This window comes from Pholis gunnellus (assembly GCF_910591455.1).
Source record: "Pholis gunnellus genome assembly, chromosome: 3".
Taxonomy (NCBI): Eukaryota; Metazoa; Chordata; class Actinopteri; order Perciformes; family Pholidae; genus Pholis; species Pholis gunnellus.
In genome coordinates, this window is record NC_136529.1 from 19,608,886 (window position 1) to 19,636,795 (window position 27,910).

General features: G+C 42.0%; 2 protein-coding genes across 3 annotated transcripts; one reads left to right on the top strand and one right to left on the bottom strand.

Moving 5' to 3' along the window:
* Positions 1-1,714: 1,714 nt before the first annotated feature.
* Positions 1,715-27,908, top strand: tacc1 (transforming, acidic coiled-coil containing protein 1). 2 transcript variants are annotated; one of them, XM_079156811.1, is made up of 13 exons: positions 1,715-1,813; positions 14,619-14,728; positions 17,252-19,814; positions 20,722-20,785; positions 21,611-21,800; positions 22,692-22,756; positions 23,221-23,352; positions 23,458-23,534; positions 23,664-23,707; positions 24,335-24,498; positions 24,596-24,702; positions 24,828-24,948; positions 25,698-27,908. In XM_079156811.1, exons 1-13 carry the CDS (start codon positions 1,743-1,745, stop codon positions 25,761-25,763), a joined length of 3,774 nt encoding a protein of 1,257 aa, XP_079012937.1. In that variant the 5' UTR covers positions 1,715-1,742; the 3' UTR covers positions 25,764-27,908. The 2 variants fall into 2 exon arrangements, with proteins under 2 accessions (XP_079012937.1, XP_079012936.1); XM_079156810.1 differs by lacking the exon at positions 1,715-1,813 and adding an exon at positions 12,575-13,048.
* Positions 2,234-7,818, bottom strand: aggf1 (angiogenic factor with G patch and FHA domains 1). Its single transcript, XM_079156838.1, has 15 exons — positions 7,630-7,818; positions 7,149-7,342; positions 6,866-6,965; positions 6,588-6,775; positions 6,248-6,379; positions 5,943-6,143; positions 4,846-5,272; positions 4,562-4,670; positions 4,258-4,309; positions 4,066-4,167; positions 3,800-3,965; positions 3,492-3,571; positions 3,273-3,400; positions 3,083-3,182; positions 2,234-2,992 (listed from the first exon to the last, which is right to left on the bottom strand). Exons 2-15 carry the CDS (start codon positions 7,332-7,334, stop codon positions 2,738-2,740), a joined length of 2,226 nt encoding a protein of 741 aa, XP_079012964.1. The 5' UTR covers positions 7,335-7,342; positions 7,630-7,818; the 3' UTR covers positions 2,234-2,737.
* Positions 27,909-27,910: the final 2 nt, after the last annotated feature.

The window sequence follows — 27,910 nt, forward strand, 5'->3', positions numbered from 1 at the left end:
ATGCACTCTTCAGATCCACATCTCTTTGACACTTGATTAAGTGTACATTAAATAGTATAATTCAATTTAATGTAATTTAATTAGTTTTATTTAATTAACAGTAATCAACAAATGTATTTTAATTCAGTATATTTTCTGTAGTTTGATGTAATTAAATGTATTTTATTAATTTAAAGTATTTCATGTAATTTAACTTATATAAATGCATCTTATCTTAAAGATAAAACTATATTGTAACAATCATTTTATTTAAGAATGACAGTATGTGACATTTATTTTGATATGAATTTAACCTTGCACAAGAAAAATAAGCAAATGATGTCAAGAAAATTCTTTACATTTATGAAGAACTTAATATTCTGACGCATCTTAACTATCAAGATTGGGAGTGAGGACGTGAGCTTCATCTGAATGCCTGAAACATTTTACTCACATTTGAAACATACCTCTGTTATCTGCAGACCGACGCTCCCTTCGTCTGTGTCTAATCTTATTTAAAAATGCACCACACAGCAGTGTTTTTAACAAGTCTGTGTGATTGGGTGTATGTGTGGTATGACCTTTTCTCGCTCCTTGTCCTTTGAACTTTGACCTGTGTGCAGCCTAAAGCTAGAAGGAGTGGAAAACATGGCGTCATTATGAGAACCAGACATTGTAATGGCAGGTTTTAGCGACTTTGTAAAAATCCTAGTTGGTTATAAGAAATAGTAATAGTTTCTCATCATACCTGCGGCTTTTTTAGTTCAGTTTGGTTAAACCAATCAGCTTCCATGGCACCATTTGAACAGCTAACTTCCTTTCTTCACGTCAACATATCTAGATTTGTTTTATTGCCGTCCAAGTTGAGGATTTTCTTGGACAATCACAAGGATTAAAAACAATGTTTTGTCTGTCACATAACCCAGTATCAGTTTTAGCTTTAGACTTAAAAACAACTTGTCTCCACTTGCCTGTGAGAGTCTAATACCAGGAAAAACAAGTTGCCCCAGGAGCATTCACATTTCCCCACTGTGACAGGAGTGAAATGTATTCTTTCTTCATTAATATGAACTGGCACTGCTTTCACAACCTGTAAAGTTGTTATTGCTATTTTATTTTATAGACTATTAATATTGCAAATACAAAATAAACCTTTTGGTAACAGTTGCTTTTTCGGTCCATTTGATGGTGCTGAGTTTTTCCTGGTGTGGTCCAACAAAACAGAAGAGATTAAATAACTGTTATCACTATGATCATTATGACAACACACCTGTCCATAAATAGAACACAGATCTGGTGATTTTGCCCTAAAGGACATACAATCACTTCACATTTTGAATAATAACTTCTGAATAACCTAAAGGAACAGTGGTGTAGTGTTCCTCTGAATACTCTGTGGCAGGAACTGGTCAAGCCAGATCTCTCAGAAGCCTTAAGCCAAATCCTCACAGAAGAATGAATTCACACTTTATCTCATGACTCACCACAATTTTTTTTTTTTTTATATTGCTGAGACTTTCCTACTCAATACAAGCCGGGACAATGTTGGCACAACCGGATCCCTCCCTGTTTTATTACACTACAGTATCATCAGTACAGTGTTAAGTTGAGGGAGGAGATTTGAGGAGGAGCCACCTGTCAACAAAGAAGAAGAAACCTGACAGAATTGCACCGCCGCGACACACTGAATCGTCTCAGAGGAGAGTATTCCTTCTATCTAAAGGAAACACAGCAGCGGCAGGCTATCCATCGACTGGAGAGAAATGGGTGGTAATATAAGTCAGAAGAAGGGCGGCAGGAGAGCCAGCGCAAGGAGTCACACCAGCGGTGTCATGTGAGTCCAATCACTCACCTGTTTAATGCGGACTTTCCACTGAGAAAGTTCTTTCTCTGTAGAATTGTTGTCTACAGCTGAGTCGGTGTTGAATGAGGCGTCTCACCTGTCGCACAGTACTAGTTCATATTTGTCAACATATATGGAGTTCTAGTAACGCAGTAGCAGTGAGAATAAGAAACATGCTGCTGTGTTTTCCTGTGTGAGAGCAGCCTGTTAGAGCGTACACTTGCACACACATGCAAATATTCACACACCCTCACAATGAACCCACAGATAAGACTGCATACAGACTGTTTGCTCATCGGCTTTACACAAGTACGTGGATATGTATGCGTGTGTGTGTTTTTGGGTAAACACACTAATGAGAATAATACTCAAAAGACTCAAACAGAACCAAAAGGTTGAGCATGTCCACGTGTTTATGTGCAGTACTTTTTTCTGTTTTGTGGAGACACTTGACACCAAGCAGTTGTGAGTGGTTTGACATGATCAGTTACAGATCCAGTTGTTTAATCATGATCTGATTGTGACAAATATAGCTCCATTGTGTCAATATTTGCTCGAGGCGATCCGTGTCCTTCTTGATGTGGGAGGCGTAGAAGCAGCTCTGCCCTCTGTAGGTCGGACTACAGACACACTGGACCGTGAAACAAACTCTGCTGGTCGACTGTAAACATTCCACACAGTTCACTTGTGAAGAAGAAAAAAAACAAAAAACATTCTACATCCACAGATGGCAATATTTACAAATGACGCAGTGGACAACCGGTTGTCAGTGTTGTACTAACTGACAGACTAATCATGGTGACATACGAGGAAACCAGCTCACATTTGATTGGTTGCTGGGGTCTTCAGCGACGCTTTCTTACGTAGAAAATAGTTCAGGCAGTAGAGAGATACACATCAGGCTCTCAGTTATTCCTAACTTTGGTGGTTTGTATCAACACTTGCTTGTGCGTCTGTCGTCTCAGTCTCTTCTTCTTTGACCCAGACTTTGGGCGACTTGTTCTTCTGAGTTTTCGGCGACAGCATGTCAGGCTGGCACGAGTCAGCAAATCTCTCGCGCGCCTTCTCCCAGTTCTTCTGGGACTTAGATTTGGTCACAGAGGCGCAGTCCAGAGACACGGCAGCACCCGCCCCCAAACCTGACTGGGACTTTCTGATTTTCAGTTGAATCTGTGAAGAAAGGAATGAGAAAGAAACCAAATCATTGTGCTGCAATACTTTTTATTCAATACAGAATCTGCAAACAACAGATTGTCTTACCGGGTCTTTCATTCCAGTTCCCTCTTTACCCAGGCCCTCTCCTTTCTTCCAGCCCATCTTCTCCAGCATCTTCCGTCCTTTATTGACTTCGCTGATCTCCCTTTGAGAACACAAGTAAGACACACGATATGGTTACTAATCCATCCATTATTTTCCTTCTTTAGTGATTAGTCTAGGACAATATACTTACTGATGAACGGAAGCGGGGGCATCGTCTCGTTGAAAAACGCCCTCGCTGCCCACCGTCTGCCGTCGAGACTCTGCTCGGTCCTGGTATCTGGGGTTCCTCAGAGCTTTGACCTCCTCATACTCACTGCTCTGTTTACGCAAACGCACAGAGAACCGAGAGGTGAGAGGCATAAAGAGAAGAAGAGTTTAACTGGCGGCTGCTAGTCCCGACAACACTCACCTGCAGGCCGTATTTTGCCTTCATCTGCTTCAGCTCCTTTTGCCTCAGTGCTTCTTTATCCTCTTTGGTGAGAGCAGGACCTTCGGGAAAATACAGAGGAAAACTCTAATAATGTTCTCCTCATGTCTTCTAACATGACATGGCTAAAAAGCACCAACTAGTGAGTGCAATCACATGTAGAGCTTTTGTTTGAGGAAAGGTTTAAACAATGAAAAAGCACATCAGGCTGTGCTGAAACTGCTGTTTCATGACTCTATACAAACAGAAAGTGTAGTTCTGTGGATGTGGCTTCTCTTGAGTTGGCTCACCTGTGGCCTCCTCTCTCTTGTGCTTGCTGAGGTGAGCCATCACCTGACCGGGCTCACAGCCATCACAGGTATCGGTCCCCGAGTGGATATGGAAAGAAAGCACCGTCTCTCCCATCTTCACCTCATCGCCGTGCATCAGTGCATGGGGCTCACATTTGGTTTTGGGCTGCAGAAGGAACATAGCATTGATAACGTCACTGCTCAGTTGAAGTTTTAACAGTTTTTTTTTTTTTAGAGGCAAACAGACAAAGAGACAAAATGTCGACCTGCAAGATCCTGTTGCCGTTAATGACGGTTCCATTCTGGCTTCCCTGGTCCACCAGCATGTAGCCCTGCTGCTCCTGGTCAAAGTACACCTCTGCGTGGAACTGGAACCAAACACAGTTCAGTTAGGGACATCGAATACGCAAATGAATGATGAAGATCACTGGACACAAATAAAACTGGAGAGGGGGTACCTTGCTGACTCCCATTTCTGGTATTCGGACTGCATGGTCCATATCCTTCTCTCTGCAACAGAAAGACAGCGGGTTGTCTTCTTTATGACTTACTGAGAGATTCATTCCTCATATTTTCACTGAGTGAGACATCACTTGTAGCCTTTTATAAGTGGGAATTTCTCAGTTGGTATTTAAAGCCACGTCATGCTGTCTTTGGTGCTGCACCCTCAGAACTAACGAACCCTTCTACCACAACATGCACTCACTTTTTCTTGGTACGAACGTTTCATACCTTGTGCAGATGTAAGTAAACATCACAAACCTGCCAATGGTGGCTGGAGAGTCGGCTGTGATGATGAACAGAGTGCCCACCTGGAGCACTGGGGATCTGACCACCGTCACTCGTACACAGGGCGGCCAAATGTCTTTTACTGCAAGAAACATAAACCCGTTGCATTGTGAAAGGAGCATGGCAGCCTCAAAAGGCTGAAGTGTTCGGAAATGACAGGTGAGGAGCTAAAAAGCTTTTACAAATTTACCCATGTTTTTCTTTTTTTAGCCATGTGCTTTGAACATCCTCTAAATTGGGCTTGTTTTTCCTCTCACCTTGACTCTGAGTCTCCATCTCTGACTCTGGGCTTTCCTTGGAGCTGGAGCTAGAGGACGATGAGACTGAGGGAGTGGTCTCCCACTCCTCTTTCTCCGACTCTGTGATCTCACCCTCTTCCGGTTCACTGTTCCCCTCAGAGCCGTCGCTCCGAGGCAGACTTTTTTTCTTCTTCGTTTTTTTCGACTTGGACTTCTTCCTCTTCCTCCTTGATCTATCCTTATCATCGTCATGTGAATCCCTTTTCTGCTTCTTCCTCTTTGATGAAGTTTTCTCGCTCTCCTCTCTGCGTCTGGAGTGTTTTCTTCGTGGAGCCACGTCTGGACTGCGAGACTTTCGTTTCAGTTTTGGGGTCCTCTTAGTTGACTGCCTTTCAACCCATTCGGTTTCTTCGTCTTCCAACTTTACCTCATCAAATGTGAGTTCCTGCCATCAGACAGTCAACAGTGAGATTACCATCTCCAGTGAAGTTCACTGACAGGGCAAGCTGGCTTTGTAGATCCCATTCTGCTGGTCATGTCTGCCACTGATTGTGTGGTTTCAGTCTTCAAAGACAATTCACTATAGACCTCCACCAAACTACACGAGTGTAATCTTTAGTAGTTTTACTACCATTACATTATTGATCGTGTTAAAATCTCCTCACTCACGTTAGAGCTCGATATAGACACAAGACTGTGAATCATCACATCACAGTCAATATCTTTCAACGGGTATTGCTGTGAGTAACCGAACCTGCCACTTTCAGTGGAACTGTATGAGTGGTGTATCTATTAAAAATAGCTTGAACATTTTGAATTGCTTTGCTAGTTGGAATTAAAGGTGTACCTCTGTGGGAAGCAGTCTTCCAGTAAGAAGAAATCTTCATTTTAGCCAATGAGTTAGCCACCTCTTGCACCTAGGTCAGAGGGCAATCTTTCAGTCATCTAACCTCAACGTAATACAAAAGAAACAAGCATTTGAAGACTGAAACCAATAGTCACGAGTATTTGAAACATCAAGGTTTTTAAGGGGGAACTACAAAGTCCAAAGCCAGCTGTCAGCCACGAAGATGTATTTATGTTGTGCATCAATAACAGATCCAGGTGTTACATACCTTATCATCCTGGTGTGATGTTTTCTTGGACCCTTTCTTAAGCTTTCGACTCTTCTTTTCACCAGTGCTCTTGTCTTGGCACGGCTCTGCAGCGGTTTGTACAGCAGGCACCTCAATCCTGGAATGAAACTGGTATCGTCCACTGTCTGCATCAAAGTAGTAGTAAATGCCTGTGTTGGCATCATAGTACAACTGAGTGGCCTGAGGAACAGAAAAAACAAGATAAGCAGACTTCTACACAATGCTGCTAAATTCATTATGCTATAGACAACTTAATTTGACTAAAAATGTTGCGTTTGACGAACCGAGTCGTAGTAGAAGCTTGTGCTGTGGTCATAGTACATCCCAGTCGTCTCATCAAAGACAAACCCAGTTTGTGTCATAGCCTCTTCAGCAGTAGCCCTCAACATATCGGCTATGGATCCTCCATTACCCTCCTGAAAGAGACAATGCCATTTATTAGTCATAATTTAATGTATAAATTCAATTTATCCATTCATATCAACATCACAGTACAGGATTAGGGTGGATACAATCAGCCCATTAGTCGATTAGTTGAACCATCCATTCCAATCTTAATGATTTTTAAATCACAAAGAAAGAAACCATTTCTTCTACTTTAAGTAACTTTTTAATAACACAAACCTCTGTTGTGACTGCAACACTGTCGTCGGGGTTAGCATTAGCATTAGCTGCTTCAGTTGGTGTGGAAACCTCTGTTGCCTCACTGCCATTAGCTTCATCCACGGCTGCTACTGTGTTGTTCAGGCCGTCCCCAGCGCCTGAAGCCTCCGGGTTCTGAGAGTGGCCTCCGTAGTAGTAGTTGTAATAATCTGAAGAATATTGAAAACACGTTGGAATAGTTTACTCGCTTTCTGACAAACGGAAATGATTTATTTAATGTAAATACTAAATTAACACACCTGTTTCAGTCCATACATATTCTTCAGTCTGAGTTTCACTGTCGACTCTGTCTTTATTTTTCTTCTTCCGCTCATGGATCTCTGCGCTCAGCTGGTCAACCTGAAAAAATACATTTTAAAATCAATTCAAGTGGTAGACATTCTTTAAGTTACAGGTGGCTTAACAAAATCAGATCAGTGGACCACCTTAAATAAAGACCACCTGTACATCAGCTGTGGACCACCTTAAATAAAGACTACCTGTACAGGAGGTCGTAAAGGTCATTGTGATGCTGACACTGACCTGTTTCCTCAGGTCCTCGTTGAAGCTCTCGGTGCTCCTCTGCAGTCTGTCGGACTGGTTCAGTTGTTTCTGTAACTTGGTCAGCTCGGCTCTGCAGTCGTGGAGCTCCTGCTTCAACGACTCCACTTTGAGACGGAGCTCAGTCTCTTCAGACTCCGTGTCCTTTTCTCCATTTTCGTTCTCCATTAGTTCAACTAAAAGACGTTAACAATCGACTTTGTAACTTGTAACGTTTGAGGAAAGCTGCCTCCGAATATTAGCTACAGATGAAGCTAGCGCTAGCTCGTCTAGCATATCTGTTTCTGGATGTTGCTAGTTCATTTTCCCCCCCAAAGATACACTACACAGTACGGTGTACTGCCTATATATTGTTTAGCACCGCACTACTGCTAAGCAAGCACAGACACATGTTAATGTTAACTAACTGATGACCCTAACTGTGCTAACCTAGCGTTAGCTCCGTCTTCATTGGTGCGCTTACCGTTTGCGTCGTTTTCGGCTCTTTTTCAGTGACTTTCCTGTCAGCACGACACATGAACCGATCTGAAAGTTGAAAATAGACATTTTGTAACTATCCCGTGTTTCCGACACACTCGAGTACATGTTTTTGATGATAATGAGACAGTTACAGTTATAACCGTGGTAATGTTTACTGTCCACCCTGTTCACACAATCGCCATTTACTACGAGCTAACTATGTGGTTACAACGGAAGTACTTCTTCTTCGGGTTTGGCGGACTTCTTCTCCTTTTTTTTAATTGTGACCACGTATCTCAAAGAACTTTACTGCCACACATCGACAAACTAATTTCATAGTTTAACGTTACCAGTAAAAACTAACAGGCATATACTGTATATATATGTTATATCAAATGATCATATCTTAGCGTCCCTTTACTTTGCAGTCTCTGATTTATGGTCTTTACAGCAACATATTTTACTTTTTTAAAACTATTTTATAAAAATAGTTTTCATTTTAGTGCAGTCTACAATAATAAATATCAAGGATTGGACAGTCTTCCTCCATACTAAAGAACAGCTGACTCTAGAAAGTAAAAATGTCTCTCATGTATGCTGACATGCTAATTATCTTGATTTTGGTGCAGCATGTTAAACATTTAAATAACTTAAAATGTTTAGATTTTTACATTTACCATTGTTTCATTTACATGTACTCATTGTTATGAGGTTGTTCAGTGTCTCAGTGAATTAGCAGGAATATATATTTATTTGTACTGTATTAATAACTGAAGGGGAGTAATGTTACATGGAAAATAACCTGGATTACCAGCCAGGCAAAGGATTTTCTGTGCGCCAAATAGTTAATGAGAGAAGTTTGTGGTAATTAATGGAAAAGTTATTTGAAAAGATCTAGGTTACCATAAAGCCCCTCTAATAGGTAGGGAAGTGAGCCCAATTGCTTGTTGATTGTGGACATAGAGTGACAGCTTAATACTGAGCATTTTGAAATTTGAAATTTTGTTTACAGTGGACGTGAATTGAGCTTAAAAGGCTTTAACGCTTTTAAAAATAAAAAACTCGTAATAACTCATGGACTGTGCATATCATCGTAAACAACTTGTTTACAATTGATCAGTGCACAACTATAGATGTCATCACAATGTACATTCATACAGTGTATTGGTGTGCAGTTTTAAGCATGTTAAATATAAATTGAGTTTGCGCTGTTTAAAGGTGTGTCTCGTAATAGATGCCATATGCTAGTTTTATGTTTGTTTATGACCTTCGTTAACTCAGTATTTAAATTGATGATATTTATTGCTATCAGAATATGTAAACAGCATTTTCAGCAATGTTTTGACGTGCACTGTCCGGATGCCACGATGCACTTTCACCACTAGATGTCGCTGCAACACACTGATTCTGCTTTTTGACAGCTCAGAGTGAAACTGGGGGAAATAATGTGACCCATGAGCAGTAGCCTACTTTTATGACCTGAGAAGGTAGTTACTCATCTCTGGCAGGATGTGGTAACAACTTTAAGTCAAAGCCAAACGTTTTCAGCAAGTATTCTAGCTGCTATTTGATGAGTGTTCCTCTCACACTGTTCAGTTTACTGTTCATATTTGTTGTCAGAGCCATTTTAGTTTCCCTCACAGTTGTGAAAAGGCAAAAGTCAGGACTACTGCATACTAACTTAGGCTAATTGTTGCACACATCCCCTCTGTCAATGGCTCCATTTGACCTTCCTCTTCCTAATCTATTCCTCAAACACACACACATATTCTTCTAGTTGCATTTTGGATTCACTTCCTTCCTCCATGTGTGTCTGCACTTATTCCCCCCCCCCCCCCCCCCCCCCCCCCCCCATTGTCCTCTGCAAGATGAATTGTCTCTATTTATGGCGAGAGTGTATTTAAAGTATGATACTGTGCAAATATTATCTCTGAATTCTTTCAGACACTTGAGCTGTGAAGTTACAGGGAAACTTTGTCAAAAAAATATTGTTACTGGATTCATCCTTTAAGCTTGACATGGAGTCACATTTGTACAGAGTGCAGGCAGAATTTGTGCTGCTGAGAAAAAAAGTCCACAATGGGCTCAGAAGGTCTGAGTTGTTTTCCTTCTTTCTGTTTTCTCAAAATTGCTTTTGGGTTCCTCCCACTGTGTTTGAAATCTGAGCTCTTTGAGCTCTATTTGGATTTTGGTGGAGTGTCGGGCTCCTTGGCAGGACCTCTAATGGCTGTGGTGGTGCTAGAATGGGGTAGGCTTTTATCTGGAGACGCACAGCTGCCTCACACTACCTACTGATGTTTATTGGTCCCATTTTTAGACTAGAAAACAGGCATAAAGCTGTCTACTGTGACTACTAGTTTGTTTTTAAAGGAGTGAAAACGATGGCGATGCTCAGCTCAAGTTTCTTTAGTGTGTTTGTTAAAAAGCCCTGGCAATGAAAAGTTATGAGTTCATGTTCATATAACCCACTTATCCCTGGCTACCATGAGTTTTTACTGGCCCCTCACTATGGTGCAAAGAGCAATTTAGAATAAACTGAGAATCCATAAAGACAGAGTTTAATGCCCTTTTCACTTTCAATTTATTGTCCAAATGACCTGCACACATGCAGAAAACACACCACGATAACACCTTCCCTTTTTTCTCGTGTGTTGTAGCTTTGTCTATTAATCAGATAGACAAGGACAACATCTGGGAACAGTAATATTTTCTTCTAATGAGCCTGAGCTACTGAGGGGCTCCACTCTGGCTCAGTGGCTTCAAAAATAGGACCGCCTGGTGCTTTTATTTCTTTTTCTATACTGACCCTAGAAAAAAGGCACAAATTGATCCTTGTGCTCCAGTGATTATCTCTTTGTACTACTCCATAACTATCCTACTACTTGCACGTGATCTCTGTAGGCAGGGGTCCCCTTCATCCTCACCTCAGCCTTGAGCCCCTCCAGACCCAGACATAAATACGTGGGCAGAGGACAAACTCCTCCCATTCTGGTCCATGTATGTGGAAACTCTGAGCCTGACTGAGGCACGTGTGTCTCTGCTCCTCCATTGGAATTTGGGAGGAGTTTAGCTGCTGCGTGGCCAAACCAAACCCTGAGGGAGGAGTAGAGTATTAGAAAACAATACACAGAGGATGCATTCGCATGTTATATGACAAGGCAAGCAAAACGTAAAAAACATCAAATATACCTTACATGAGTTCTGGAAAAAGCCCAGAAGCTGTGGCCACATTGAAGCTCTGATATGCGTTTCATTTTGGTTTGAAAAATCACGTGACAACTGCTGCTTATTGTCGTTTGCTCAAATACAAGTCAACTTCAATAATAATGATAAGAAGAGGAAGAATAAACTTAGTTTATAATTCAGTTTTCAAAACAGAGTAACAAAGAGCTTTACTTAGGAAAAGCACGACACAATTAATTAAAATCAGACCACTAAAAGTAAAGAAAATGAAATAGTATTAAATACCAGCAACCAAATAATAAAATTAACAAAAATTAACAAATAATAAAATAAACAAATAGACCAGATAAAAAAATGTTAGAACTCAAATGCTTTTAAAAAGGTAAGTTTTAAGAAAATTTACAAAATGTGTCTGATTCTCCAAGCCTTGGATTCTCCGACAGGAAGTTCCAAAGTTGAGTGACCCTGAACTCAAAAGCCGGTCGCCTTCAGTTTTGAGTCGGGGCTCAGGAACAGCCAGCAGAGCCCTGCTTGAGGATGTGAGGAGGGGAGCAGCAATCAGGCAACATAACTAAGAGCAAGGCCATAAAGTGCATTTAACATAATCAGCACAATCTTAAAATCAAGTCTAAAACTGAATAAAAACCAGTAAACAGAGGCCAGAGCAGGGCTTAGGTGATCTTGTATTTTCTGATTTTGTTAAAAGGCTAGTGATTGAGTTTTGACGTGAGACTGTGTTTTGGCTTAACCTTGAATAAAGTGAATTACAATAATCTAGACGTGATGATGTAAATGCATGTGTGACCTTCTTGAAATGCTACTTTGGAAAACACGTGACAGGAGAGGTCATCGTCTAACACCCTGTTTTGAGGGTGTGGACTTTGGCGGACCAAATACAATTATTTGTGATTTATCTTACTTTAGCTGGAGGAAGTTTTGGGACATCCAGCATTTGATTTCTGATAGACGATACATTAGGTGACGTAGGTGGCCTTCAGTGGTTCTAAACAATGAGGTTTATCTGTAACCTTGGTCTCTTGGTCTACACAGAGAGTCCTCTGTTGATGTGACGAATGGCTTTGGCAGCATCAGTTATTTCAGAGAACACTCTGTAATACCGTTGAGGTATTTCATACACACATCCTGAGTCATGTGACGCTTTCTTTTCCTCAACATGTACCTGTGTCAGATGCAACAATGGGTTTTTTACCACCAATTAATGAGTGCACTGAAGGCCATGTTTCCCTGTGTGTTCAGCGGTGTGAACTGTTACCGCAGACACATTGAATCCAGCCAGGTAGATCTCCTGGGGCTATGCAACAGAACTGGTTCCCCTGGTCGTGCATGCCTGCCTGCCGCTGGATGGGAGAAACGGTTAACTGTTCCAACAGCCTGGAGGAACGAGGTAGGCTTTAAGATCTAGCCCGACATTCCTAACCTCTCTCTGGGCTATAAAATGTGGAGCCCCAACAGTCCAGCTCCTCCTCCACCTTCTGTGTTTGTTTTTTGACTCCCTCCTTCTGCTTCAGAGTGGAAGAGCGGCCTGACAGGATCGTACCATTCTCCAACCACAGGGGAAGTCCTTTAGTTGAGTGAGGAGTAGCTGCGTTCGCTTCTAGGGCTTCACGCGTCCTGCCTCCCCCGCTGTGTTTTTTGTCTGTGGACGGGCCCGAGGTGGAGGGGGAGGGGGGGGGGGATGTTCAGCAGAGGAGAGAGGGAGAACAGCATTTTGAAACCCAGCTGATCAGAGCTGTGGTATTCTGCCACAGAGGCAGGGGGACAAGGAGCGTGACTGGATACATTAAAAGAGAGGATAAGAGAAAGCAGCTGAAGCCTTTGTGATTTTAGGACGGAGAATATACAAATAGCAGAGCAGAAGAGAAATGTCTCCTTCCTTTCATGGGGAACTAGCAACTCGTGTGAAGAGAGCGTCTCTGTGGAAAGATGTGAGAGCTGTTGGCAGGCTGGAAATCTGAGGAAGAAACACACAGAAAAGGTTCAGTCGGGCTCTGGAAACCATTCCAGCGAGTCTTTGAGTCAGAAGAGGGCGGAAGAACCCCCCCCCCCGTGGAAAGAGGAGCGATGTCTTGGCTGTCACCTGTGTCATGGGCCAAATGGACGTGGACGGCGGTGAGAGGGGCAGAGGGAGAGGAGGATGAAGAGGGGCAGGAGGCCAGCGAGGAGAGAGAACAACGTGGAGAGGAAGAGGAGGAGGAGGAGGAGAGATCTCAAGGCTGCAGGCAAGTGTTGCGCTGGAGCCCTGAGACTACTGACAGTGTTGCTTCACATTGTCTGAACAGGAGGAGGGGGCATTTTCACACGTGTTGTCATGTGTATCCACCTGTCGGGTTGAGGAACCTCTAATTATATGAAGGAAAAGAGGGGGAAAATAAACACTTTTGGGCTTATCTGCATCAACATTTTTTGTTTGCATACAGATTCATCAAATGTTATGTTGTTCAGCGCTGACACATGTTTGGTGTGGCTGTGGTTGAGGTCGTCACAATGTTTTTCTCAGCCTCACTGACACTACATCCTCATTTCTGAGGCTTCACAGAAACAACACTCCACTCCAGCACTGCAGTCGGGTTCGGTTTAGTTTAATGATGTAATCGTTGCTCACGAACGTGACACATGCTCAAGGCATCATGGCCTTATTATTCTCTCTGCCCCTCGTGTCTGCTTTGATATTATCCTCGCCATTGTTCAAAGTACAGTTTGTGCTGTCTTCCACACTTGGAACATTTTATTACCCAAATAATGTATCACCACTCGACCGTAAATGCCAAAGTCCTTGTCTGTTTACTATCCAAGCAGTTATCAAACCAGAGTCACATCAATATCTAACTGCGCTGTGATGTATGTGGCTTACAGAAGAGATCAGATCAAATTGATTTATTGAGTTGTTGCTGCTCTACAAATTTGAAATCACAAGCCAGTGTTGAAAGTTGTCTGCGTAAAGTACATTGCAACTGTATCTAGTTGCATTGCTGTGTACATTGCAACTGTATTCAGTTGCAATGTATACATCTTATTTTAAGATAAATACACACCTATATCTGTAGTGTGTATGGTGCAGTATAGTGCTAGAGATGTGACAGGAAAGAGCAGGCTGCCCTACTTCCTCTTTCTCTCTTTCTTTTACTATTTTTTTCTTTCTCTTTAGTGCCGTCATGAATCAAATAGTGCAGAATGTTGCCGAAGCACAATGCAACATCAGTATTAGTATTAGGTGTATTTATATATATACGTATATAGGTGTTATATAGATGGATTTGGGACAGTAGAGACTTGTAAAAGGCACATTAAAGTCCTCTTTGTACATGACGCTACAATATTAAAATGTGTATATATATATATTCAAGATTATATTCTGTTCACTTCAGATTTGTATCCAAAACAGCATAGGCTCTTTTGTGGTATCATCCTTACGATCATTTTTCTCAGATCTTTGCTTTTTTTATCAAAGAAATAAAAAAAGTGATGATAGTTTTACGCCTTTAGGTCTCTAGAATAGAACATTGTCAGAAGGGAACATCACTCTGCAGTTGAACTGCAGTGATGAGGGTTCATGTGTTGGCCGGAGGCATGAAACAGAAATAAAGAATTGCATTTGTCCTTATACTTGTACATATTGTACATATTGTAATGCAGTTGTGCAGTTGTTTCACAGTACTGATTAAGCCGTTTGCTTATGAGTACATAGTCCCAGTAGTTATGAGCACTGCTCTTCAGTTTCCTTCTCCTGCTTCCTCATGTTTTGAATGTTTTGGAAAGTTCACGCTCTCTCTCTGTCTCTGGCTTCCACAGCTCTGACTCAGAGGGTCAATTCGACACTCCTGAAGCAGTAACTCCTGTCCGCGCCCCTCCAACCTTCCCAGGAGAGCTGGAGAACAACAACACTGATGCACACAAAACAGGTGAGGCCACTGCTGAGCCAACAACACAGAGAGAGAGAGAGAGAGAGAGAGAGAGAGAGAGAGAGAGAGAGAGAGAGAGAGAGAGAGAGAGAGAGAGAGAGAGAGAGAGAGAGAGAGAGAGAGAGAGAGAGAGAGAGAGAGAGAGGAAAGATAAGAAAAGGCAGAGTTGGCGTACTGTTTGAGATGTAAACACACTGCAGTCACAACACCACGGTGAAGCTGAAGGTTCTCATTAACGGTACAAATATCTAACAGATCGGAAGAAATGTCGTTTCAAGCACACATTAAAGGCAGAGTGTCCCTCCTTGAAGTTGCCATGGAAACTAGAGTCTTTTGCACATGTTTTTGTCTTTATAGTCAACAAAAGAAAAAACGTTTCTAAAATAGTATATTTGGGTAAATATGAACTTCACTACTGTGTCTGAACTGTCTGCGTGGTTCATCAGAGTCATTGGATACACAAGCGCTCTGATATTTTTAGGAATTTACCTACCTACAACATTTTAGCTTTAAATTGTACAAATTTAAAAATGTAATTTAACTATGAGTTCTCAAGTTTTTTAATGGATCATATAAATGTGTTTAATTGCAATGTTTTTATGACAGGTACCTAAGGTTACTAATGCCTAGGTAGGGAAACATGTTCTGCATGCTCGGTATGTAAGGTGGCATGCACACTGAGTTTTTGGGTGTGATGATGGCAGAAGCGCTGTCACTGAGAGGAGGAGCCTATAGCAGAGTGTGGGAATGACCCTTGCTCTGGTATTCAACAGGTTCAACAAAAGGATTTGGTTTGCCCCGTTTTGTATTGGTTACTGATCGAGGTCACAATGAGGGGAGGGACAAAACAAAGCTTGTTATCAGGTTGAAACCATCATGTAGGTCGCTTTTCAAAGAGGTTTGTAGAAGACCGTGCAATTCTCATTTTGGTAGCAATAAACCCTTCCTTTAAAGCAGCTCCGACAACATTTTTCCAAAAGTGTACATTGTGAAGGTCAACCAGTATGGAGCGAGGAGGGAGTTCCCTTTTGTTTCAACCGAAAACATCCCATCCTGCAGCTGTGAATGAGGAAGTTTGAATCCTGGCAGGCAGGAGTGGAAGTGCCTCCAGAAACCTCTTTGAATGTAAACCATTGCTATATCAGCCTCAGTCTCTATGCTGTAACAGTTTATAAATATTTAACAGATAGGTGAAGACTTTACCAAAGCCTGAAAGGCACTTAACGTTAAATTGATTACATTAACAGATTGACACTTGAGGATTACTTTGTATGTCTCCTGAATGGACGTTTACATTTGTGGTGAAATGCATCATCAACTTGAGTTAACACATGAATAATTAATGATCAATACTATTTGTTGTAACTATATGAATACTATGTGTCACGACCCGGCTCAAAAGGCCGTAACATGAAGGGAGACAAAACAAGTTAAAAGTAATAAATACACATTTAATGAACCAATAACTAAACTAAACAAACAAAACAAAACAGCAGCCTTGTCAGCCAAACAAGCGTCAGAGAGGAGAGGGGGCCCAGCCAAAGAAGGGGGGCAGCCTTTACAGCTGGGACCAAACCAGGCTCAGGCCCATCATCCTGAAAGACAACCTGAGAGGAGGCAGGACACAGACCCCTGGTGGAAGGGAGGGGTCGTCACATATGTTGCATTGTTTTAGCTTTAATAACATTGGAAAAAATGCTTTGAGTTCAGAGATAATCATTTATATTTTATAGACATAGTAGAACAACTACTATGCACAGGTGCATACATAGCACTTTTTACACATATTAAAATCATATATATATGTCTTATGCATATTATATATATATATATATATATATATCATGACAGAAATGGTAAACAAATGCAAAATAACAAATTTCATTAATTCAATTTGACCCCATGTTTTGCATATTATATTATATTATAACAGGCAGTGCAGCAGATGATTCCCTGCTGTTTACATATTCTGCCTTTATGAACACAAGAGTGAGAGAACAAAAAGGAGTCGTACTGTTCTATCGAATATGTATGTGGACCTGGATGAGGACATGTTTGTATGGGGATGTTGGACTGCAGGAATACTTTGAAAATGACACTCATGGCAACATGCTAATGCGTGTGGAAGGTACACAGCAGGCTGTGCTAGTCTCCTAGCAACATAATATTGCATGATGGCGAGTATGACAGGCATACTGAAATATGTTGAAGTCTCTAAAGGTTCCCATAGAGGCAATACTTACTCCACAGTAACTGCCCCTTTAGTCTTAAACACAACATAAAATACATTTTTTGCATTGTGTTTAAATGTCGTGGCCTTCATGGTAAGACATTGCCACGGAAACAACAGCAATAGGAGCAGTTGGCTGGCTAGGAACCAATCAGATGTCACCTACATCTGAGTTTTGATTTGATTGGAGAGATTGTCAAAGGGAAGAAGTGTGCCGTCTGTTTTATTTTTTGCATTATTACCAAATTGTTTTTGGTTAATTCTGCTGTTTTTTCCCCTCAATTCTTCTTCAGATGTGGATCAGGAGGAGCAGCTGATAGTGACTGCTCCGGTTTGGGATCAGGATATTTTGCTCAGCCACAACATGGGTCAAGATGAGCCTGCAGTCCCCATGGGTACACCACTGGAAGTAAACATCCAGACCCTAGAAGCAGAACAAACAGAGAATCTTTCACAAGTCCTGGGCTCTGTGCCTGTCCCTGCTCCATCCTCAGTGAAGGAAATTGCTGAAGTGGCTAAATGCACAGCGCCATCCACAGAGCCATCCCAAGCCCCAGTCCCCGTCCTAGTTGCAGATCCTGTCCCGGATGTGGCTCAAGCTCCAGCTCCTACTCCACCTCCTGCTCCAGCAGAACCAGAGATGATGGAGTCATTGTCAGAGGCCAAGCCTGTGATGCTTGAGTTCGGTCTGGACGAGGGGACGGTCAGCAAGCCACCTCCGAGGAAATTAGGTGGTAAAAAGTCAATCAGCAAACTTGCAGCTCCAGTTTCTGCTCCAGCTCCAGATCTTACTCCTGCTCCTACTCCAGCTCCAGCTCCAGCTCCTACTCCACCTCCTGCTCCAGCAGAACCAGAGGTGATGGAGTCATTGTCAGAGGCCAAGCCTGTGATGCTTGAGTTTGGTCTGGACGAGGGTACGGTCAGCAAGCCACCTCCGAGGAAATTAGGTGGTAAAAAGTCAATCAGCAAACTCGCAGCTCCAGTTCTTGCTCTAGCACCAGATCTTACTCCAGCTCCAGATCTTACTCTAGCTCCAGCTCCAGCTCTTACTCCAGCTCCTGCTCCAGCAGAACCAGAGATGATGGAGTCATCGTCAGAGGCCAAGCCTGTGATGCTTGAGTTCGGTCTGGACGAGGGGACGGTCAGCAAGCCACCTCCGAGGAAATTAGGTGGTAAAAAGTCAATCAGCAAACTCGCAGCTCCAGTTCTTGCTCTAGCACCAGATCTTACTCCAGCTCCAGATCTTACTCTAGCTCCAGCTCCAGCTCTTACTCCAGCTCCTGCTCCAGCAGAACCAGAGATGATGGAGTCATCGTCAGAGGCCAAGTCTGTGATGCTTGAGTTCGGTCTGGACGAGGGGACGGTCAGCAAGCCACCTCCGAGGAAATTAGGTGGTAAAAAGTCGATCAGCAAACTCGCAGCTCCAGTTCCTACTCCTGCTCCAGCTCAAGCTCCAGCTCTTACTCCAGCTCCTGCTCCAGCTCTTGGTCAAGCTCCAGCTCTCGGTCAAGCTCCAGCTATAGCTTCAGCTCCAACTCCTACTCCAACTCCTACTCCAGCTCCTACTCCAGCTCCTACTCCAGCTCTTACTCCAGCTCCTGCTCCAGCTCTCGGTCAAGCTCCAGCTCCAGCTATAGCTCCAGCTCCAACTCCTACTCCTACTCCAGCTCTTACTCCAGCTCCTGCTCCAGCTCCAGCTATAGCTCCAGCTATAGCTCCAGCTCCAGCTCCAACTCCTACTCCAGCTCCTGCTACAGCTCCTACTCCAGCTCCTACTATAGCTCCAGCTCCTGCTCTAGCCCCAGAACCAGACTCGGTCCTTAGCAGTGAGCCTGCATTCAGTCCAGAGCCTCCTGAGCAGAAACCTCTTGCTGAACCAGAACCACATTGCAATGGCCTGGACCAGACAGAGCCTACTCAAAAGACTAAAACCAGCAAGTCCAAGCCTCCACCCCTGACGGTAAAGGCCTCACTGGACGAGCTTTCCCAAACAAATGAGGAACAAGAACTTCCTGTTCCCAAGGCCACTTATAAATTTGACCCTGACCAGCTGGATGACAGCTTCAACCCTTTTCAGTGCGGCGGATCCAAAATCCAGAACTCTCCCCCACCGTTCGGTTCAAGCTCTCTCCCCAGACTCGAGCCACTCGGTAGCTCCTTGCCTGTGTGTGAGGCCAGCTCAGTAGCTCCAGCAGAACCAGAGATGAGGGAGTCATTGTCAGAGGCCAAGCCTGTGATGCTTGAGTTCAGTCTGGACGAGGGGACGGTCAGCAAGCCACCTCCGAGGAAATTAGGTGGTAAAAAGTCAATCGGCAAACTCGCAGCTAAGAGGCAGAAGGCCAAAGGATCTGAGGCTCCCTGTAAACCTGCACCCGAACCCACAATCTCAGAACCAGTTTCTCAACCAGTGTCAGAACCAATTTCTCAACCAGCATCAGAACCAGTTTCTCAACCAGCATCAGAACCAGTTTTGGATCGTCTTCCAGATACTCCTTTGCCGGCTTCAGACTCTACTGCACCTCTGAACCTTGATGATATTCCTATTCCTAAGTCAGGAACATATAACTTTGATCCAAATCAGTGGGACGACCCGAACTTCAATCCGTTTGGAAGCAATAGTGCGTTTAGCGGCTCTCCTGTGCTCCCGAAGAGCTCCTACAGTTTTGATCCAGACAATTTTGATGACTCTGTGGACCCTTTCAAACCCTCAAAACCCATGAGCACCGAGGACTCATCCAGTAGCGCCCCTCAGCCGGAGAAAAAAGTGAAAGACGAAGACAAACAGAAAGCAGTGCAACCGGCGCGGGAGAAAAAAGTGAAGCCGATTCCCAAGAAAAACAAAGAGAAGACAATCACGTAAGTCTACAGCTAAATGAAAACGTTATTTCTTGCCCCAGGAGTTTTGAGGTCGTAACATTATCACCAATATTAACATTCAGATTTCATTTTATTCTGTTTATATGTCATTTTAGGTTTAGATTCACTCCTCTGAGCTTCTTCTTCTTTGGCTGGATGTGTAAACACTTAACACTTCATACTGGCCATTGATGTAAATCCCAAACAGGTTATATATAAGCTCTTAGAAGTACTTATAGCTGCAGTAGTTTGGACTAATTTCAGCTTTTCCAGGTCTGTCGGCAGCTTCTGTTGATGCTCAAATTTTCAATTAACACTGAACTCTTTCAGTCACTCACAAACTCTCCTTTATCTCTTCCTCCTGATCTGTTTTACATTCCATTAATCAATATCCCCCTCATTCTTCATCCTACCTCCTCTTGTCTGTTACGCAACCCCCAACCGCTGCTTTCGCCTACTACTACTAGCCCCAGGACATCTGAACAAGTCAAGTTTCTCTGTTTTCTGTTGTAAGTACTCTCACTATCAACGCTCTCTTTCTTGCATGCTTGCTTCCCATTTTACTCTCAACGTGGCATCTGCTTTGCTAGAACTGACTGTCGAATGAGCATGTGAGGAGACACAAATCATTGGTTCCTCCTCAACACACATGGCCATATACATCATCAAGTTAATTTGTCCTGTTTTGTGATCCCTCCAGAAGTTGGGCAACACTAAAAGGATTATGCTAGTTAAGTATGTAGCTGTAACTCACTTGTTATGGAGCTATGAAATTAGCTCAAAAGGCACAGAAATACTTGCAGCTCTGTGGTTGTAGAAACAGGAGGAAGAAGAAGATTTTAAGGATCACTGCTTTTAGATCTATATATTCTGACCCTTGTATTGTTGCTTTGTGCTTGTTTTGTAGGAATTCCTGTAAAGTTCAGAAATATGATGAGAGCCAGGCCTTGGTGCTTGACGTGTGCAATCAGGTAATGTGTGTTTTGTCAGCTGAAATGTTTCACCTTACTGCAGTGACACTGCAACGTCCATTATTCAGCAGTGGTCTAACCTTTTGGCCTAACCTCGTTACACACACACACACACACACACACACACACACACACACACACACACACACACACACACACACACACACACACACACACACACACACACACACACACACACACACACACACACACACACACACACACACTTTGACGCAAGCTGGCAGGAGCATCAGCAGTGGCACCAGCTCTGCAGTGCTGGTTTGGCATGGCGACAGATGTGTGACTTATAACTCTGCAGTCAAGTATAAGTCTGCTGCTATCATTTGCCCTCAATATTACCACCTCCTCCATGCTGAGGAGATATCCTTAACGATATTGTGTAATGTCAGAGTCTCTAAGAAAATGTATAGTAACGCAGTTTGTCAAGGCCCAGTCCACCAATATTACCTTACATAATGTAACTTCCTCAGGATATTGCATCTTGAATATATTCATGAAGTGGAGTTATGTTGGATCTTTGGGGTTGTAATTAATTATACTTGTGTATGTCTACAGTAATGTACTGTATCTACATTTGTTGTACACATGAGTTTCAATTCACAACGGTACACACTTTCCCATATAGGAAAGGTTTTTGTTAATGCTGCTTAAAACTAAATGTTTTTCTTCCTCTAAGGAGTTTAATAGTATATATATATATATATATATATTGAGTTGTATTTGATATTTGATAACTAAGTATGAAGTGAATCTTGTCATGAATCCCATTATAATGTGGATCCTTTCTTCCTCCCTTCTCTCCAGGAGGAGGATGAGGTGGTGGCTCACACCCCAGAGATCACTCAGCGGGTTCATCACGCCACCGATGAGGAGAAGCTTGCCTCCACTGGCATTAAGAGTCAGACAACAGACAGCCAGGAAGAGAGAGGAGAACCTGAATGCCAAAAAGAACCTGCGAAGAAACATCCAATCGATGATATTTCTTTTATGGATGGTATGTTTAGATAATCAAACCCTCAACTTTCCCTTCTTTAAGTCAGCTTTAGTGGAAGGACCAGCTCACCTATCTGTTCACAAAGCCATGCTCGTTTTTATTCTGTGAAACAAACACAAGTAGACTTAATAATTCTATCGATAGTCCTGATATCTGGTCTCATTTGTTCCATCTGACCTTCTAAATTGTAAGTATTAAAGATAGTAGTATTTTATAGGACATGCACTATGAAAGGTCAGTGTATGCATGAGGCGTGGTTTTAAATTTAAGTGAAAAATGCTTTTTTTCAAACTTTGAAATCACATCCGCGGTCGTATTGTGCCCACATTTAACACAAAAAAAATCAATTCTATCTTTTCCTGTAAAACAAATATGAAGTGAGCTTTTACCGACCAATTTCAACCAACAATATCACAACATCAATCCGTCAATCCTCTGCAACTAGAGGAGCCAGTTCCAACGGGATGCAATGGAAACTGTGAACAAGGATTCAGTTACATTATTGTCTCAGTTACTCTGTTGGTGCACTAGAATCTGCAATGCCCCAAGAAAGTGTCAAACTTGATAAAGGAATAAAATGGAGCGTGCAAGCTCAGCAAAACCCTGTCCCAGATATAAGAAAGTTATAAATGTTACACTGGGGAACAAATGTTTCCCATAGTCTGTGTCTGTGGTGCAAGTATCGCACCATCTGTTCAGTACGGAAACAAGGGAATAGAATAAAAGCTAGACAAATAGTGCCCACATTCTTAATGCCGACATTCAGGTGAGTTTTTTTACATGGAGATGTAAGAGAGAAAGACTACTGTGTGGATTATTTTTTCGTAAAATGATGTGTAATTAGTGCAGTTAAAAGTTGTCATTTAATTGTGTTTTTTTTTCTCCTCAAAGGTCCTGGCAGTAAGATTACAGATCACAAGGAGGAGAAGGACATCTGCTGTCTGAAAGATGATATGGTAAGTAGACGAACCACAGGGAGCAGTATGAATATTTAAAGATAACCAGCTTGTTTTGCACCCACGTTTTTTTATCTCATTTACTAAGAAAATAGTTTAGCCAATAATTGTAATACTGGCTAAACTATTAGCAGTAGGACATATTTTGTTCTGCTTTTTAATTTGTTGCTCTCTTATATCCCCCATAATTGAATAGTTTACTCACGTAACATTTTTCTAAGATAACCACACTTGCACCTCCAGGTTATACAAGTGTTTGATTAGTAAAATCAACACACATGTGAACAGTTTTCCCAGAGTTTTCCTTGCAAAGACATCATGTGATCTGAAATGAAAAGTTAAAGCAGCAGATGAGGTGATTAGTGACATGTCATAAGGGATCCGCTTTCAAACTGTAAGGATCATGGATGTTCTCGTCAGATCTTAGACTGAGCCCACAGTATGCTTTTCTGCATGTTCCACAGAGTGAGATATCTATGACCCAAACAACAAAGATGGCCAGCAGTGAGGTCCAAGACACAGCGGCCCTGTCCCAGGACAACATGCCTCTGAGTGAGATGGACAAGGCAGGAGTGCTCACCCTGATCAGAGAAGAGGTATGTCACTGTCAGAAAGAACGGTTCTCCTTTGACTATGTGAATCCGATGACGGTTAAGTTTATAGATCTTCACATTTGCCGTCGTGTCCTGTCGTCCAATCAGATCATGACTAAAGAGATTGAGGTCAATGAGTGGAAGAGGAAGTATGAGGAGAGCAGAAGTGAGGTTTTGGAGATGAGGTATGGAGCTTCACTGTTTCTCTTGAACCTTGCTTCACATTTAAAACAGTGTAAATGTAGACAATGAATATCAATACCTTGGAGAAATAAAGCTGACAAATGTTGCACTTTCTATTTTTATCTTGACAGGAAAATAGTTGCAGAGTATGAGAAAACAGTTGCACAGATGATTGGTAAGTTGCTGCCACCTGGTGGTGGTAAAGTCTACATGCACCAGAATGTGTGTGTGTTTGTATGACTGCTCCCCAACATTGTGAGACCTCTCTTGAAATGTGCATTGTCTTTCGTTGGGTCTGTTGCAGTGAATAGGATTTGAAATGAAAAATGTCTGTTATTCAGCTTTAAACATACACATTCCAAATGTGTTCCAGTTTATTTCCTGTTGTATTGTAAGGAACTTATGAAAGAAACAAGGGTCATCATGTCACTGAACTCACATCGGTGCTAAGCCGGTAGTACTCTACACATGTTATCAATAACTAACCATCCATCAAACAGTTAATGATATTTGATAATATTCAGGATGGCTAATGTTAGCCATCTCTCTCGATCATGCTTCCTATTATTGTAAGGTGGCGCTAATCTCCAAATTTGATACGCCTCCATAAATCTTGACCTTTTATACCGGAATAAGAAAGGTGTCACGATGACGTAATGACCCTTCCTTCTTTCATGTGTTGCTTGTTGCAGTGTATGTAAATGACATCAGCTGACAGGAAGTAAACATGGACTCAAGCTGTTGCCTAGTAATGCATACATCCAGCCCTTTAAATCTTACATTTTGACTCTGTTGGTTGCAGAAGACGAGCAGCAGCAGAAGTCCCTGTCCTGCAGTAAGTCGGTCAGGCAGTTGACCTTAGAGAGGGATCAGGCCATAGCCGACCTCAACTCTGTGGAGCGCTCCTTCGCTGACCTCTTCAGGAGGTATGAGAACATGAAGGGAGTCCTGGAGGGCTTCAAGAAGGTCAGTAAAGCTTCGGTATGAATGTCATGAGATGCTCTCCAGCCCACTGCCACATATGAGCCAGGTCACTAGACGTTCTCCGCATGTGTCTCTCCAGAATGAGGAGGTGCTGAAGAAGTGCGCGCAGGACTACCTGATGCGGATCAAGCAGGAGGAGCAGCGATACCAAACCCTCAAGGTGCACGCTGAGGAGAAACTGGACAAGTAAGCTTCCAAGTCTTTGGTTTGTGATTCCTGGATATAATCGTTAGGCAGGTTTTTAATAACAAAAGCTCTTTTGCATTTCATTGTGACGATCTCTCTTGTCTCCCTCACTTCCGCTCTGACAGGGCTAATGAGGACATCGCACAGGTACGTGCCAAGGCCGACTCTGAGAGTGTCGCACTTAACGCCAGCCTGAGGAAGGAGGTGATGAAGGTGGATTCACTTGAAAGAGCTGTCCTTCAAAAGGTAGGATGCTTGCAAATCTGATTAAGATTGATTTGCTGTGTTAAACGGTTTAAGTGGCAGACAGGGTATGCTGAAAAAAACACTCTGGATGATTGAGGTTAAAACTCATTCACTAACACAGTTTTTAGTTTGTGTGTTGATAAAAAAATAAATGATAAATGTCCTCCAATCAGCCCTTTACTTGTTGCACCAAAAGTAACTTTTTGTTGTTTTTGCTTTGGAAAAGTATCTCCTCTTTTGTACAGTTAGATTGAATATATTTGATATCAAAATCCCACTCCTGTGGCTCTGTACAATGTAAAAAAGAGATGCAGATAAATGGTGTTCAATTACAGTGTTTTCAAAAGTGCTTCATTTACAGCGATCTGCAAACTCCTTGTTAAGTACTTCATCATGTGCAGGCATTCTGCACAGATTTTAGAAATGCTCTTCTGCCAACACACTGGCGCTTTATCTAACACTAGGGGGCAGTGTCTCATGTACTAAAACCAAACTGGTGAAAATTAAGAGGATTTAAAGACACAGAACCCAATTATCGATCCCAGAACACAAATATTAGGTAGGTTCTTCACCATGTTGTACAGTTGGATGTTGTAGGTGTGCACGTCCAGTCTTCTGCAAGCCGTAGAGAAACGTCTTTTCTGTTTACATATTCAAAGACTTTTATTGTACCGGTGCAGAATTATGTTTCTGTCCTGACAGCTTTAACTCCAACTTCTAAACACTCTTCCTCTCTCTGTCTCTCCCAGAATCAAGAGATCGAGGAGCTCACGAAGATATGCGATGAACTGATCGCCAAACTGGGAACAGAATAAGAGGCCTTTAATCAAACTCTCACTGCGACATTGATGTAAATACTGTACATGATCACATTTAAGCACACTTCAACCTCTTTCTCTCCCCCTGCGTACATGCTTTTGAAAAAGCAACAACATTTGAAATACAGATGGTTGCTCTTTTCCGACTGAAATATGACACCAGAGCAATCATTTTTCATAGTGTTAATCATGCCATGGCAGTTGAAGAAGCACAGAGTTATCATGAGGTATATTTTAATAATTGTGAAGGAGATTTATTGATATTTGGCGATGGATTTACAGTAAAGCCTCATTTTATTGTTCAAAGATTCAGCCACCTTTAACTGTTGTGTGTGCATTTGTTCTATGACAAAGAATTTACATTTCTGTTTTATACAGTGTGTTGAGCACAAAACTGTAGGAAATAACGTTGGAACTAAGGGAAAGACGATGTGGGCACACAGCACAGACACCTTTTAACACAGTGCGTCTACACTGTAATTAAAGGTATAATATGCAACTGATACAAAAATATTGCTTCTCAACCATCACTTATGATCCACTAGAAGTGTGTTGCGGTGTCCATACCTGCAGAAACCCTGTCCTCTGCCTGTATTTTCTCTTTTCGTCTTATTTTGCTCTTCTGGGCGTCAGCAAAGAGCTTTTGGACCCCACATTGGGGCTGTAACCCCCAGCCAATAATCAGGGTGTTCTGGCCCGTTCTCATTCCCAGTTCAAACAAAGCCCCTTGGCGCACCGAGGCTCACAGGCCTGACACAGACAGGCCACAGCAGGATGATTCGTTTAAAATCGTGCACCATCCCACAGGTTTGTGAGGAGGTGCGCATGTGTTTATTCGTGCCTCAGAACATAACTGCCATGAAACAATCAGAAAATAATGTTTTATTCTTAGTTCTCACTAACGTCGGTCCCTCTCTTCGTTTCCTAGTTTGCTCGACCACCTCTGGTCTCTCTCTCTCTCTCTCTCTCTCTGGGGGCAATTGAAAGTGACAATTTGACTACATATTATACCTTTAACTGTGTAGATGATACAGTCTTCTCTATTGAGTGACGAAACTGGCCCTTGTGTATTCGTTTGCTGGCCTATAGAAAAATGTCTTGCTGCCATTTATTTTGTGATACAGTTTAGTTCTGTTGGTTATCTTCTTTCATCAGCAAATGAACTATAAGGTAAGTAATATTACTTATATACTTTATACAGTATTTCTTAAGTTGCCTTTGAGTTTGTTTGTCTGTGTTTCACATTGTAACATATACAAGTGTGTGGTGAAGTCCTCAGTTATGCAGTTAAACCACAGAGTTTTGACATCATGTACATTTTGCCTACCTTAAATCTCAGCGATTGTTAAATATGAAGAGCACTTAAGAGAATCTTAGATTCTGTTCCATAGTATCTTATTCATTTGATGATAGTTTGATGGTGATGACACTTTGCTCTTATTATACTGTAATATTAAACCATTTTCTTGTTCTGCGTTAGTCCGAAAGTTAGAAACATTCTGTTGTTGCCATGTTTTTGGACTGTATTCATACTTTGTGTGAGCCCAAATGTTACTGGTGTGCCTTTATTTAGTCTATTTTGTAAAAGAATATAGTTTGCTTGGTTCCTCCATGCCGTTGTTTCCAAACATTGTGGCCAAAGTGTTCTGTATACAAAGTATAAATATTTTATGATCAAAAACATCCTGAACAGTGAGTAATAATGAGTTTGCAGTAAAGTTGAAAGTCTGTGATTTGGCAACCAGAGAGTTCATCAGTAATATATAATAATAATAATAATAATATCCTCATTGCTAGCATCAGCATTTTCTGGTCCGATTAAACTTGAAGGAACGCACAAGTTCATTTTCGGTCGGATGTGTTTCAGATATAAAGGACAGATTCTTGTTTCACGTCAGCACAATCATTTGCCAAATGTCCTTGTAAAATGACATGAGTTTCAGTGTGACTGTGTCCTATAGTGGTGTTATATTAGTCTGAAGGTGATTTTCGATGCAAATACATTGTTACAGTACAATATGTGTACATTTTATACTTTATGAAAAGAATATTGTTCTTAATATTTGTAAAATTGAAGAATTAAGTATACTCAGATTGTATGTGAATGGCTATATTTTGTGAATTCCTGAATAAATGGTTAAAAT